Below are 14,346 nucleotides of genomic sequence, written 5' to 3' on the forward strand. Positions count from 1 at the left end.
AAGTTTTCCTTTTAAAACCCTAAGCAGGATAAGGTGATTTGTTTGAAACTGCTAATATACTAGAGACACCTGGGCTATTGATTTGAGACTATAGTCAATTCCTGAGCTTTATTTTCCACTCATGAGGTTGCAAAAGTATTTCTATAATTTCCCTTTTTCCTAAGAGTGGATTTCCACTCTTGAGATGGATTGATTTAAAGGGAATTATATATAGATGTAATTACACACACACACACACACACACACATACACACACACACACATGTATAGCATATATATATGCTATTCAGCCACTGGAGGTTGAAGGACTTGGGATGGAGATGAGAACGAGGCACTAGAGGCTGCAAAAATGTAGGCTCTAGAACCAAGAATTCTGGAGGGTAGCTGAAGGTTGCTACGTCGGGCTGGGCCAGGGACCTCCCCTGGCATGCTTGACTGATTTTAATATAGTTTGCCCTACCCGCATAGGTAGTCCTATTCAGCTGCCTGTTTTATATCGGTGCTCAGTGTTATATCTCCTTCCCTTTTTATGCTTTCCATCTTCCTCTCTCGCTCACTAGAAACAACCCAGTTGCAATAAACAGAGGTGTCCCTTGCTGAAAGGAAACTTCTGCACCGTGCTAGAGGCCTGTCCTATAAAAGGAGGAGAATGGTTCAGATGACTTTGAAGCCCACCCATCTCTAACATTCCAGGCCTTCTGAGGGGGCAGTGGGCATCTCTGGCAGAGAGTCCTGCAGTTCCTGGCCTCCCGTGATCCTTCAGATTGACACCTCACTTTGAGTTCTCTCCCACTCCACGTGTCCTGTCATTGTTCCTTCAATTCGGGCATCTCTTTGACTGTGGCCAACAGAAAGTTCAAATCCCTTTATGAGCTCCTGCCAGTGTTTGTAGTCCATCTTTTGTTGGGCATATGTCACCAGATTGAAATGTGTATATTGTATTGGCTTGTTTTCCAATAATCATCATATTTTATTGTTCCCACAACCAGCGGCTTTTATATTGATCTCTTCAAAATAGTCAATAAGTGATACATCAAAAGGAACACATGACAGATATTTAACTGCTCTCCCACAAAATCAAATATTTTCATTTACTGGATTAGGAAAGGCTCTCTTTAGCTGTCATAGCTAAGGCAACAGTGGCCTTTGGAAACTATAGCTAATCATATTTATTGGTAACTGCTCTGTAAAGATTTTTGCTCTATTAACTTTCTATGACATTTCTAATAACTCTGCAAACATAATGAAGGAAAAAATTCCACTGTGTTTCTATGAAGGTTAGATTGCAAAAAGAATATCTAATTGACACCCAGTACTTAATCATGTGAAAGGAGAAAAAGGTACAATTTTATTTCAGTTCTTTAAAGTACATTTCCAATTATTAGCTAAGTACAATCAGTAAGAAATAAAAATCATTTTAGTTGAACAGTAGTTTTGGAAACCCAGGAAATGGAAAATTTAATGGCAAGTTTGGTTCTGCAAGAGATATTTTAGAGTTCATTTGGGCTGGTAGAGATAATTCCTGAGGAAGAAAAGAATTGAGAAAGAAGAGGTCATTGGAAGAGAAATGACAGGTGATAAAATCTCCTTTATTGCATTGTTTACTTTGTTTTAGGTGAAATCTCGTTTGATAAAGATGGGCCATCTTAATTCAATGAACATATTTCTTAGACAAGAAATTGACAGAATGCAAAGAGTCATTTCAATACTCCGCAGTAGCCTGAGTGATCTAAAATTGGCCATTGAAGGAACAATCATTATGAGTGAGGTGAGCTGTTCTTACATCAGTAGGCATTTCCTTCTTTGTTGATGTTTCTTATTCATGTGTTTTAACTTTTTTTCTCCAGAACCTGAGAGATGCTCTGGACAACATGTACGATGCTCGTATACCTCAGCTCTGGAAAAGAGTGTCTTGGGATTCGTCCACACTGGGCTTCTGGTTCACTGAACTTTTGGAAAGAAATGCTCAGTTTTCTACGTGGATATTTGAAGGGAGGCCTAATGTGTTTTGGATGACTGGTTTCTTTAATCCCCAAGGTATGTGCTCATAGGAATTTTGACCAACTTGGAATTTGTGTGTTGTTGGACAGTACCATTGTGTGATAAGTGTATACCATATAAAACAATATGGAGCCGTAGCTTGCTGGGTGCTGCACATAGCCTTTCAAAGGCAAAAGGACACAATAATTCTTCTGTATTTGTTTTACAAATTCAATCAGAAGCTCTTCCTATCAGTTTTTTACAATGTGGTGGCAAAACCCTTCCTTTTTGTTTTCACCAACTTCAGCAAACCATCAGTCTGACACATGAACGGATAGGACACATGAAAGAGTAAAAGAAGTTTCTCTCTAACTTACAGTTTTAAATGTTTGTGAAATGCCAAAATGAAGCACCAAAAGATGCAAAATTGTTTCCAGGGATTAGAAAATTAGATTGATTTCAAAATGACTGTGACAAAAGTATTCAGAGAACTTCAGGGGGGTCTTCCCCCACTCAGTTCTCTAGTTTTCTTTTCCTTTTTTTCCTGAAAGAGTGCTTTATAATTCTGCTTCATTTATTCCTTCCTTCTAGAAATGTTTACTGAGAAAGTTAATGGCTTGATGTCTTAGAGTCTGTAAGGTTCAGCAACATGACACTTTTTTGTCTTACTAAAATATGGATAGTTTTACTTCAAGTAATTCTTGGTGAAAATGAAGAAATGTTGAATTCCTTATGGTTCAGCAGCTTATGGCTCCATTTGTAATAAAATTTTAGAATCATTCATACTTACAGATTTAGTATGAATTATTGCTCCTTGTAGCGATATAGGTGCATCTCATAAAATAATGTTGAGTAAAGGAAACCAAACAGAAAACATTACATGTGGTGTGGTTCCATGTATACAAAGAATAAGAACAGGCACAATGGCTCTGTAGCGTTCAAAGTCAGAATAATGACTGTAGAAGGAGGGCAGCGATTAGAAAAAGGATCAAAGGGCCGGGCACGGTGGCTCATACCTGTAATCCCAGCACTTTGGGAGGCCAACGTGGGCAAATTGCTTGAGCCCAAGAGTTTAAGACCAGTGGGGCGACATGGTAAAACCCTGTCTCTACAAAAAATATGAAAATTAGCTGGGTGTAGTGGCATGTGCCTGTAGTCCCAGCTACTTGGGAGGCTGAGGTGGGAGGATCACCTGAGCCTGCGAGATCAAGGTTGCAGTGAGCCATGATCGCACTACTGCACTGCAGCCTGGGCAACAGAGTGAGATCCTATCTAAAGAGAGAAAGAGAGAGAGAGAGAGAGAGAGAGAGAGAGAGAGAGAGAGAGAGCGCACAAGGGACTTCTGGGGCCCAGGAATGTTTCGTTTCTAGATCTGGATACTGGTTATGTGGCTGCATTCTCTTGGTGAAAATTCCTTGATATTGCTGTATTACTGATGATTTGTTCAGGGTTTTTTTGCATAAAGCATACTTTGATCAATATTGTACATGAAAAATATGCATTTAATTGTCCTCTGTATACGTACATTCATTCACTGTATGCATTTTCCAATACCTTAAGAATGTTTAAATTTGAAACACTAACCATGGTGATTTGTATGAACATATCAAATTATACATAGTATTTGATAAAGCCCGTAGCCTTTAGATTTGTAAAGGGCAGCCCCCAGATTTCACTTATCTGTTTTTCTCCCAGAATTTCCACTGAATTAGGGGAGGAACATTTTTTATTACGGGTCTCAGATTTTATGTGTCTATTTATGAGTCTCTTTCCTCTGTATGAGCCTCAATTTGAGTAAGTCATCACCAGGTAATTCCTGGTTGGGGGAGCCTGAAGTAATAGCATTTAACTTAATAAGGATTGTTTGACCACCTCCCATTTGCCAGCGCCTCTGCTAGGTACTTGCAATGAAGAGAGATTTGAGACCTGGTTCCTGCCCTAAAGGAGCCTATAATCTGGTTGGTAAGACAGACACATCAGCAACTTTAATGTAATGTGATAAGTGCCCCACTGTGTGAGAACTAAGTGCCACAGTAGCCCAGAGGACAGAGAGATTAATTCTGCCAAGAACTTCACACAGGAAGCAGTGAGTAGGGTTTGCAGAAGCAGGGATGCAAAAAAAAAAAAAAAAAAAAAAAAGAGTGAGGGCTTTCCAGGCAAAGGCCTGAGCAAAAACAAAGCTTGTTCAGGGGAACAGGGAGACCAGGGCTCAAGAGCAAGGCTGGTAGCGGGGAATGAGGCTGGAGTATGAAAAGTCTTCCAGGGCTTCAGGCGTTGGGGCTGTATATCAGAAGATTATCCCAAGAGAAGGCAAGTGATGGACTGGTATATGGAGGCCCAGTGCAATGATACTCTTGCCAGGTCCTAGGAAGAGGGCCTGGGACTTAACCAGGTGCTGAGGAGGGAACAGATTTGATGGAATGATTAAATGTGGGTCTCCGAGAGAGCAAAGAGGGACAATGTAGGCTGGAGGCAAGGTACAAGACAGGGAGCATTGGGAGAGAGACAGGTAGGGCAGAGAGGCAGGGAGCACTGGAGAGGTGTGTTGACAGACTTGGAATTGAGAGAGGTGTAAGGACCAATGATTTTCAAAAGTGTGAGGTTATTGAGTATATCTTTGATATTTACAAACCAAGAGAGTGGAGTGGGTTCATCCCTGGCTTTCCATAGACACGAATGCACATAATTTTTTTCAGTGATTTTTTTTTCCCATTCAAAATATAACTTAAAAAAGCAAAGTGTTAATATGAACTAATCTTTAGTTGTTAATATATGTTAAGAAATGTTACAACCAGAACAATACTTAAATAAATACCAATGTAGATTCACATGATATGATTTGGCTCTGTGTCCCCACCCAAAACTCATCTCAAATTGTAATCCCAGTGATTGGATCATGGAGGTGGTTTTCCCCATGCTGCTTTTGTGATAGTGAGTGAGTTCTCATGAGATCTTATGGTTTAATAAGTGTTTGGCCGTTCCTCCTTCACTCTCTCTCCTGCCTCCATGTAAGACGTGCCTGCTTCCCCTTCTGCCATGATTGTAAGTTTCTTGAGGCATCCCCAGCCATGCAGAACTGAGTCAATTTAAACCTCATTCCTTCATAAATTACCCAGTTTTGGATATGTCTTTATAGCAGTGTGAAAATGGACTAATACATCACATTTCAGTTAATGCCTTACTTTCCTTCATTTGTTAGTAATACTCATCTTTTCCCTTTTCTTCAGTTCTGCTTTCAGGTTAGACTTTGATTCTTTCTCTCAGGTCTCTCCATGTCTTGGAAAGCCCTAACTTATTCAAACATCCTACCCTTTACACACAAGCACACACACACCCTTATCCATGACTGCTTTCCATTAGTCGCACAGAAGACTGGAAGTCAACTCTTCCTGCACACTAATCACTTCTCTGCTCTCTTTTCGTTCTCCTGACATGAGGGACAAATTACTTTCTGTTCCACCTCACTTGGCCAAATCTGGCAAATAAAGATTACAGCAACTCCATACATGTTCCCAGGCAGTGTGCAAACAGAGTCCTTTCCAACTGGAAACTCGCTGGACACTATTTGACATCAACAGTTGATTTCCCAACATGAATGTATCTCCCGAGTTTTATGTCCTCTAACTCAGTCCTCTTCAATGAAATAATTTCTTTCTTTGGTTCAAAACATTTAAGTAAATGGCTTAAAAAAAAAAAAACCCTACATATTTAAGTAAAACACAATATAGTTTGCGTAAAGGCATAGTTTCATCACAAGTATATATACAGTAATCAAAATTACCTGGGCCATAAAGAAGACTCTAGAATGCCTGCAAAGGCTTTTTTCATGTGTGATTGCTAATGTTTATAATTTTATAATGTAATATGACATCTGATACTGTTTAGTGTGTTTCCCTCATTGTCCTTTTGGTGACTGCTCCACAGGCCTAAGTGACTTTGAGTTCCATGCTACCTCAAGGACAAGTGACATGCTTCGCTTACCCCTGGTCAGCACCCGAGCTTCTGCTGTTTGTAGCACTGCTGTTGGCCTTATGGGTGGCCTGATATTTTGTCTGTCATATTTAAAGAGGCTGAGTCAGACACCGTGGAGCTCATCTGGCATTTTCAGCACCCCTCACAATCATTTCTGTAGCAATTGACGAGCTCAACCATGTGGCAATTAGACTGGATGATGAAAATAGTCAAGCTGTCTGTATCTGTGACCCTGTGATAGTTTTTTCAACGTGTGGCTTTTTTCAGTGTGTGGATTTGTCTCCTGGTGGATTGCTCAGGCCAGGAGAACCTTTGTGCTCCACTGTGTTTTTGCAGCAGTCATTGGTGCACATCTTCCCACATAATTTAAGATTGTTTTTCTCGGGGGTCACAAAGGATAGCCCTGGTCTGTTTTTCCCTTAGGTGTGCCTTTTCAGTGCATCATGTAACATGATTTAGCTTCTGGTGCATGAGCTTGCAAGTGTGTGTACATGTCTGTGCTGTGTGTGGGATGTGTTTAAACCCAAAGAATATGACTTGTAATGAGCCTGACTTCAAGCCAGGGTATTGACTGCCTTTCAGAACATCTTAATTGATAGCCATGCTTTGCCATTTGATGTTAGCTATGACTCACAGGTGCTGCTAATGAAATGGAGGCAGAGGCTGAACGTGTTCCCCAGGTCTCACACCTCTGTGGTAGATTGAACCATGCAGTCCCATTATTTTCCTAATGTTTAGCTCAATCTGGAGCTTGATGCCATTTAGATGCCAAACTGCATCCACTTTTTTCTGTTATTTTTTCTCAGTGTCTTGACAAGCCATGCCAGTGTGTTGTGTCAGAGATCAGTGACAACTTCTTCCATAATGCAAATCAAGATTTTTCAGTTAGAGGCAATTTTGCTGGATCAAAGAGATGGATCATGTTTGTCCTGCTATCTTGCATTTCTGTAAAAATAATCTACAACCTTCTGCCTGTGTGTGTGTTTTCAGGGAAACATCATCAACTAGCTAGAATCTCTGAATGCTTGTCTTGAAGAGTTATAAAAGCCTGACATTTGTGGAGGTGGGAATGTGTGCCAAGGACTAATGGAACTTTAGGATTGGAAGGGACTGGGGGACAGCTTCTAATCTAATAGCAATTCTAAGCATGCCCCAGTGCCACTGTTTGATGAATGAGAGCTACCCTTAAACATCTTGGGGAATCTAGGTGAGTGGACCTCAAGGTCCTAAACTTCAACGTGAGTGATAGCACTAACCTGCCCTGTCCCCAAATCACTGAACTATAGAAATGCCTCTGAGTGAATAACAACCCGTCCTCCTTGTCTTTTTGTGTGAGCAGCTTTTATGCACTGGCCTTAGACACAACCACATCTCTTGTAATTCCAGTCTCTGCATGTGTTTACCTTCCTTACCAACCACCCAGTCCTTTGTAATCTGGCCAGGCTCCATCACTGTGCTGAAACTGCTCCCTCCACGGCCCTCATATCTAACAACCTCTCTGATGACATCATTGCGCTTGACTCGAGCTAGAATGCCGACTCTGAAAACTCTCATGCCTTGGTTTCCATCCATGCCCCTCCTCTCGTCTCAGAGAGCTCTCATCCTACCTCAGAGCTCACTTTGTGTGCTCTTCTTGACAGCTTCTGTCCTTGGCCTCGGCCCTCTCGTTGATGACCTCGGCCTATGACTGACTCATTTAATGTCCCACTGTGGCATGCTCATTCCTCAATTCCACCTGCCAAGTAGGAATTTCATCCTCCTGCAAAGGTCACCAGAGCCGTGATCTGCCCATCTTCCTCCTGAGTCATCCTTGCCAGGATTCTGCTGAATGTGCTTGTGCACCATCCTCCAGGTCACCTGGACTCTTGTGAATGGAGTCCTTATGTCAAACAGCATAGAATAGGGAAACCAGTACAGCATGATGTCATGGAAGGCAAGGAGAAGTAGTAAGTAAGAGTAGTGGCAGATGCTCCAAGCGGGCAAGTAAGATGGGCCAAAATGGCCAGATGGATTTTTCAACAAGAAGACAGTTGGCAGAAGTCTCAGTGGAATAGGTGGGGAGGTGCAGGAGTCTGATTTGAGGGTGTGTGAGTGAAATGAGGAAATGGAGATGGGGTGAATATGGATAACATGGATAATTCTCTCAAGATATTTGGCTGGGAAGATGAGAAGCAAGCTGGAGGAATAGGTATTTAAATAAAAAGTTTTCTTTCTTTTTCTTTTAGTGATAGGAGAGGCTTAAACCTGTTCAAATACTGGTGGGAAGGAGAGAGAAAGAAAGGGGGTTGGGGGAGGGATGAGGGAGGGAGAGAGAGCCCAACAATCTCAGAGAGGTAAAAGAAGCAGAAGGAGGTGGACACAGCACTCACAAGTGGAGAAATGTGCTCCAGGCAAGCGCACCTTGCACATTGTAATAGGAGTAATAAGGAATGAAAGGGCATAGATGCTTATGGTAATGGAGTGTAGGTAGGCTTGCTGGCAAGAAGTTAAGGGCATTCCCGTCTAATGCTTTCTACTTTCTGTCCGAAGGAGGAGGCGAGGTCCTCTTGAAAGCAAGAAGGTGTTGGTGGAGAGATTTGATTTATTTATTTTATTTATTTCCATTCAGATTTTATTTTGTAAATGTGTAAGATAATTGAGATGTGCATTGTTTTATCCTTGTTTTCTCATGACTACTGACACACTATACTGCATCTTGCTTTTTTCACTTAACACAACTTGGAAGTATTTTATACAATAATAAAGAACATCAAGATCATTCTCTGTCATTTCAGTAGATGTATGGCATTGTGAGGATGTACCGCAATTTGTTTAACCAGTTTTTCATTGATAGACATTTAGGTTTTTTCCGACATTTTGCTGTTATAAATAACAATGCAATGAACATCCTCTACATGTATCACTTTGCATATTTTCAAATATACTTGAAAGACAAATTCCTAAAAGTGGAATTGCCACCAAACCCTGGTGTTACTATCAACCGTGCTTTATAGTTCAAGAAACAGCAGCATTCCATTAAGTAGTTTGTCCAAGGACTTATGGAGCAGATCGAGGATGGACCAGGTCATCTGGCTCCAGCATGTGCAACTTTTTTCTCCTGTACTTCACTTTTGATGATCTGTAAATTTTGATACTTTTCAAAGTGAAAATTCAGAGTATATGCATTTTACATTTTGATGACACAAAGGTGCCCTCAATCAGGGTTTGTTGTGGCAACTTTTTCCCCCTACTAGCAGTGTATGAGGGTGCAATTTTCTTTTTCTTTTCTTTTTTTACAGTGAAATATTATTTTTACTTACGTCCAGTAGGCAATTGTGATTAACATGAAATATCCATTTTGCCCGCGGGCAGAAACCAGAGGGGAAATAAAATTACTTAGACATTACTTCTTACCATTCCAACTTTATAGGAAACTTTTAAAGAATCTGGCAAAATGGTTCTTTGTAACATTTTGATTCAGTTGTGCCTATACTTTCTGATGTGAATGGTAGCTAAGAGAAAACATTTGAATCTGATTACCTCTATGAAGATATTTCAATAAAGATATTATGTATTTTCAGGTATTTCTACTCTCAAGAATATGATTTGATAGGTCTCTTTGTGGTACTGTAGCCTGATAAATGTCATTTGGGTGAGTTATGCAGTGGGGTTGCAGGTGTCAAACCCCAGATTCACTGTCTGACATGAAGGGGAATCAACAAGAGTCTCAGCTTGCGGGAAATGGTAGAGAACTAGTGGAAGCTGAGCAGAAGATAAAAAAAAAACTGGAGACATCAAGCAAAACTTTAGGAATGTGTAATTGGATATGAATAGAGAATAGTAACCATAGGCCTACTTACCACGTAAGGGTAATTTTGTATTTTTGTAGCATGCTCACTACAAAAACCCAACTTGGAGCATCCACTTAGAGGCTCCTTGATGTACTGAAGTCTCTTTAACCCAAAACCTGGATAATAATTATAGTTAATAATTAATAATTAGTATGTAAAGAGAATTGTTGGTCACTGTTCTGAATGCTTTACATAACAAACCCTGGTGTTACTATCAACCGTGCTTTATAGTTCAAGAAACAGCAGCATTCCATTAAGTAGTTTGTCCAAGGACTTATGGAGCAGATCGAGGATGGACCAGGTCATCTGGCTCCAGCATGTGCAACTTTTTTCTCCTGTACTCTACTTTTTGATGATCTGTAAATTTTGATACTTTTTCAAAGTGAAAATTTGAAAAAGTGGTATCTTTTCAAATTTGGTGAAAATTTGATATTTTTTTATATTATTATTATTTTTTTTTTAAATTATACTTTAAGTTCTAGGGTACATGGTAGAGAGGTTTTAAAAGAGTGGCAGAAGTTTGAGAAAGAGGGCAGATGAGGGGGACAGGGAAGGACTAATAAGTGGCCTTGAGAATTCCGTTGAGGCTCTTGATTGTGAACTGTGGTGATGGTGGCTGTGCGATGGTTTCTAGTTTCATTCAGCAGCCTGGTATAGATGTGAGAGGTGGGGACATTTGGATTCATCTGGGATTGTGGTTTTGCCAGGCAAGAGCTGAAAATGATTGATCTGAAGTAAGCAGGGAAGGAAGTGAAGAAAAGGGGTGGAGTTGAGGAGAAAGTCATAAAACATGGTGAGGCCAAGGGTCTGAGAGGTCAGATGCTGAATGGGGTGCTGGAGAGACCCAGGTGTTGTCAGAGTGCTTAATGGGTGGCAGCAGATGGGTATATGGCAAGGACAGTGAGAGGAGGGACATGTGGCCAGAGGCTGTGGTTGTCAATGCAGCAGAATTTCCCATAAAGGGTGGAGGAACAATTGGGAAGGGCAAGGTCTTTAGGGTTGAGCCAGGGCAATCTGGCGGAAGGTGGAAAGAACGTTCTGTGAAAAGGTGGAAAATATGAGAGTTTGTCAACAGAGGGAACAGTGGAAAGGTTTGGGAGAGAGGGGAGAAGTGGGAAGTTGGTTAAAGGGAAAGGAAGCATAAATTAGCTCAAGGAAAAGATAGTTCAGGGCAGGAATTACATTTTTAAATGTGGGACATGGTGGTATTAGCTCATCCCAGCCTTGCTAAGACGGGTAGTCCCAACTCTCCCGTTTATACTGAAGTTTTACTGGAGCCAATTATGTCTTGGATTAGTCATTTCAGAGAAGGTGTGTGTCTCGAGGGGCCCTGGAAAGAGTCAGCTTTTACTACTGACAGTCTTCTTAATATTGTGCCTGTACTCTTCCCACTTGTCAGACTTGTTCTTAAAACAACTGTGGATCAATGACTGTCAATGACTTGTCTGTAGAACTTTTTACAGGGCAGTGGTTCTCACACCTGCCTCCACAGTAAAATCACCTGGGGAGCTTTTAACACCTACTACTACCTGGGGCCCCAGAACAAGTATATCAGAATCTCTAGGAATGAGCCCTCTAGGGTCCACACAATCAATTTTCTTTTCTTTTCTTTTTTATTTTACTGTAAGTTCTGGGATACATGTGCAGAAGGTGCAGGTTTGTTACATAAGTATATGTGTGTCATGGTGGTTTGCTGCACCTGTCATCTAGGTTTTAAGCCCCACATGCATCAGCTATTTGTCTTAATGCTCTCCCTCCCCTTGCCCCCACCAATAGGCCTCAGTGTGTGTGTTCCCCTCCCTGTGTCCATGTGTTCTCATTGTTCAACTCTCACTTGTGAGTGAGAACACGTGGTGTTTGGTTTTCTGTTCCTGTGTTAGTTTGCCGAGGATGATGGCTTCCAGCTTCATTCATGTCCCTGCCAAGGACATGATCTCATTCCTTTTTATGGCTGCATAGTATTCCATGGTGTATATGTGCCACATTTTCTTTATCCAGTCTATCCTTGATGGGTTGATTCCATGTCTTTGCTATTGTAAATAGTGCTGCAATAAACATATGTGTGCCTGTGTCTTTATAGCAGAATGATTTGTATTCCTTTGGGTATATGCCCAGTAATGGGATTGCTGGCTCAAATGGTATTTCTGGTTCTAGATCCTTGAGGAATTGCCACACTGTCTTTCACAATGGCTGCAGAGAAATAGGAATGCTGTCACACTGTTGGTGGCAATAAATTTTCTGAAAAACTTCCTTGGTCATTCTGATGAGTGAAGAACCTTAATCTTGGACCTTTGCTCCCCAGTATCTGGTCCACCAGCCAGCAGCATCTGTATCACCTGGAAGCTTGATTCAAATGCAGAATTTCAAGCCCCACTCTTGATCTACCTACTGAATCAGAACGTGTACTTTTAGTACATCCCCCTCCCCAGGTGATTCCCATGGACATTAAGGTCTGAGAAGCCCTGCCGTAAAACAAAGCTGGTACCTGGGTTCCACCTCCAGAGATTCTGATTTTATTGATCTGAGCTGTGACTTGGGAATTGGGAGTTTTAGAAGATTCCTGGGTGTCTCTAATTTTCAGCAGTTTAAGGTCCCTGCCTTACAGCAAAGAACTGGGAAAGGTGCTTGTTGCATTTTTATTCGACTGGGTTGACCAACCCTATCTTCATTTAATGATTTCTGACCTTTTGTTTAATTTACCAATGAACTACATTTGCTTCTCATTTGGGGGAAAAACTGCCTGTCGTACACTCGTGGCAGGAACATCATTTCTCCTCATCTTCAAAGATGCTACTGGGAAGCTTAGTAACTGATTAGACAGGAAATAACTGCACAGCCTAAGGCCTATTGCATAAGGACCAGTTCATTTATTAAAGAAAAGAAAATGTTGCTTATTTTTAGTATAAATCATTACAAAATGCCAACCAACTCCTTATGAATTTGAGGAGAGCAATCTTCCTGATTAGTTATTTCTTTCACCTTTTCTAAGACCTTGTATGAAATGATATTTAAAGCACTCTTCAGCTTTCTTTAAGCCAGCTGATTGCACAAGTCAAACAACGGCCATGAGTGTGTTGAACTGTTGGATTGCTACTATTATAGGAATGGACACATACCAAGTGTTACTTTAGACCTGAGTTTCCGAAGTATAATCCTAGCTTAAAAGGGAATTTTTAAAAAGAAAGAAAACAGGAAACTGTATTGTATTGGGAGGAGGCCGAAGGAGAGATGAAAAAACCATTTGGATTTTGGGGTGGGGGGTAAGTGGGGGGTAGTTGTCTATAACTTTCATTAAGCACTTTTTTTTCCTTCTCTTTTTAAAGTAAGCAGCAGGCTTTGGGTTGGCAAACCCCAGGGGGATGCAGAAACCTGAGGCTACTACCTTTTTATCTGCCTTCACGATACTGTCCTCTTCCCCCAGCTCCTCCCTGACTCCATGGGCCAAGCCTCAGACTTTCCAGCTAACTGCTTCCCATGAGCCACTACTCTGATACCAGCCTATAACCAAAGGAGCTGAGTGGTCCAGGCTTGGTGACCAACCCTTCTCAGCCCACTCAATCAGGGTGCTCCCCAACTGCAGGCAGGAGGCAACACCCTGTCTGCTACCATCCTCCCCTTCCAGAGCCTACCTGCCTGCCCAGCCCTGCCCTGCCCTGCCCAGCCGAGCCATACCTTGCTTTGTCCCATCTGGGGGTGCCCTGCTCAGGGATGCACTGGCAGGGCTGCACCCAGCTTCTCTGGTAAGCAGAGACTCAAGAAGCCTCTGGGGTCTTGTTTTCTGGTTGTGTGATCCCAGCGGTGCACATATTCCCCTTGGGTGTCTGAACAGAAGGGCCTGGGAGGGAGGGCCACATCCCTGCAGTCTTGCTCTGCTGGCGTAGTGGGCAGCTGCCTACCCCCACCCCACCCTGCACTGTGGCTCCGGAATCAGCAGATTAAGCATTTTATAAATTGTATTTTAGATACGTGTTTCAAACTTGTGAGTTTTTTCAAAAGAACAAGCTTGACAAGTGTGTGAAGAATTCATTATGCTTTATGGGTTTGAGGGGGAGGAATTTTTTTTTAAAGCGTCTAATTCAGACCACATGTAACTCAGATGTTTAAATAATCAAATCACCTGTTTAATCTCATGAAGAATAGAAGGCTACTGTTGTTGAAGATTTTCCCCAACTTTTTGATTCTCCCTTTGGAGTTAAACATATGAACATAAGAATCATTTTTCTACCACTGATGATTGAAATTTGGTTTAGGAATTATTAAAACCAAATTGTGCCGGCCGGGTGCAGTGGCTCACGCCTGTAATCCCAGCACTTTGGGAGGCCAAGGCGGGTGGATCACGAGGTCAGGAGATCGAGACCATTCTGGCTAACATGGTGAAACCCATCTCTACTAAAAATACAAAAAATTAGTTGGGTGAGGTGGCAGGTGCCCGTAGTCCCAGGTGCCTGTACTCGGGAAGCTGAGGCAGGAGAATGGCATGAACCCGGGAGGCAGAGCCTGCAGTGAGCAGAGATCACGTCACTGCACTCCAGCCTGGGCGACAGAGCCAGACTCTGTCTAAAAA

At 41.8% G+C, this 14,346-nt stretch overlaps 1 protein-coding gene across 1 annotated transcript in view; it reads left to right on the plus strand.

Annotated features, from left to right (window-relative positions):
- The window catches only part of DNAH8 (dynein axonemal heavy chain 8), a 333,448-nt gene that overhangs the window by 312,094 nt on the left and 7,008 nt on the right, over positions 1 to 14,346 (plus strand). Inside the window, 2 exon segments of the mRNA XM_017870032.1 lie at positions 1,616 to 1,768; positions 1,848 to 2,037. Coding sequence (XP_017725521.1) covers positions 1,616 to 1,768; positions 1,848 to 2,037 — 343 coding nt within the window.

The sequence above is a fragment of the Rhinopithecus bieti genome, unplaced genomic scaffold (genome assembly GCF_001698545.2).
Source record: "Rhinopithecus bieti isolate Rb0 unplaced genomic scaffold, ASM169854v2 scaffold_4553, whole genome shotgun sequence".
Lineage (NCBI taxonomy): Eukaryota > Metazoa > Chordata > Mammalia > Primates > Cercopithecidae > Rhinopithecus > Rhinopithecus bieti.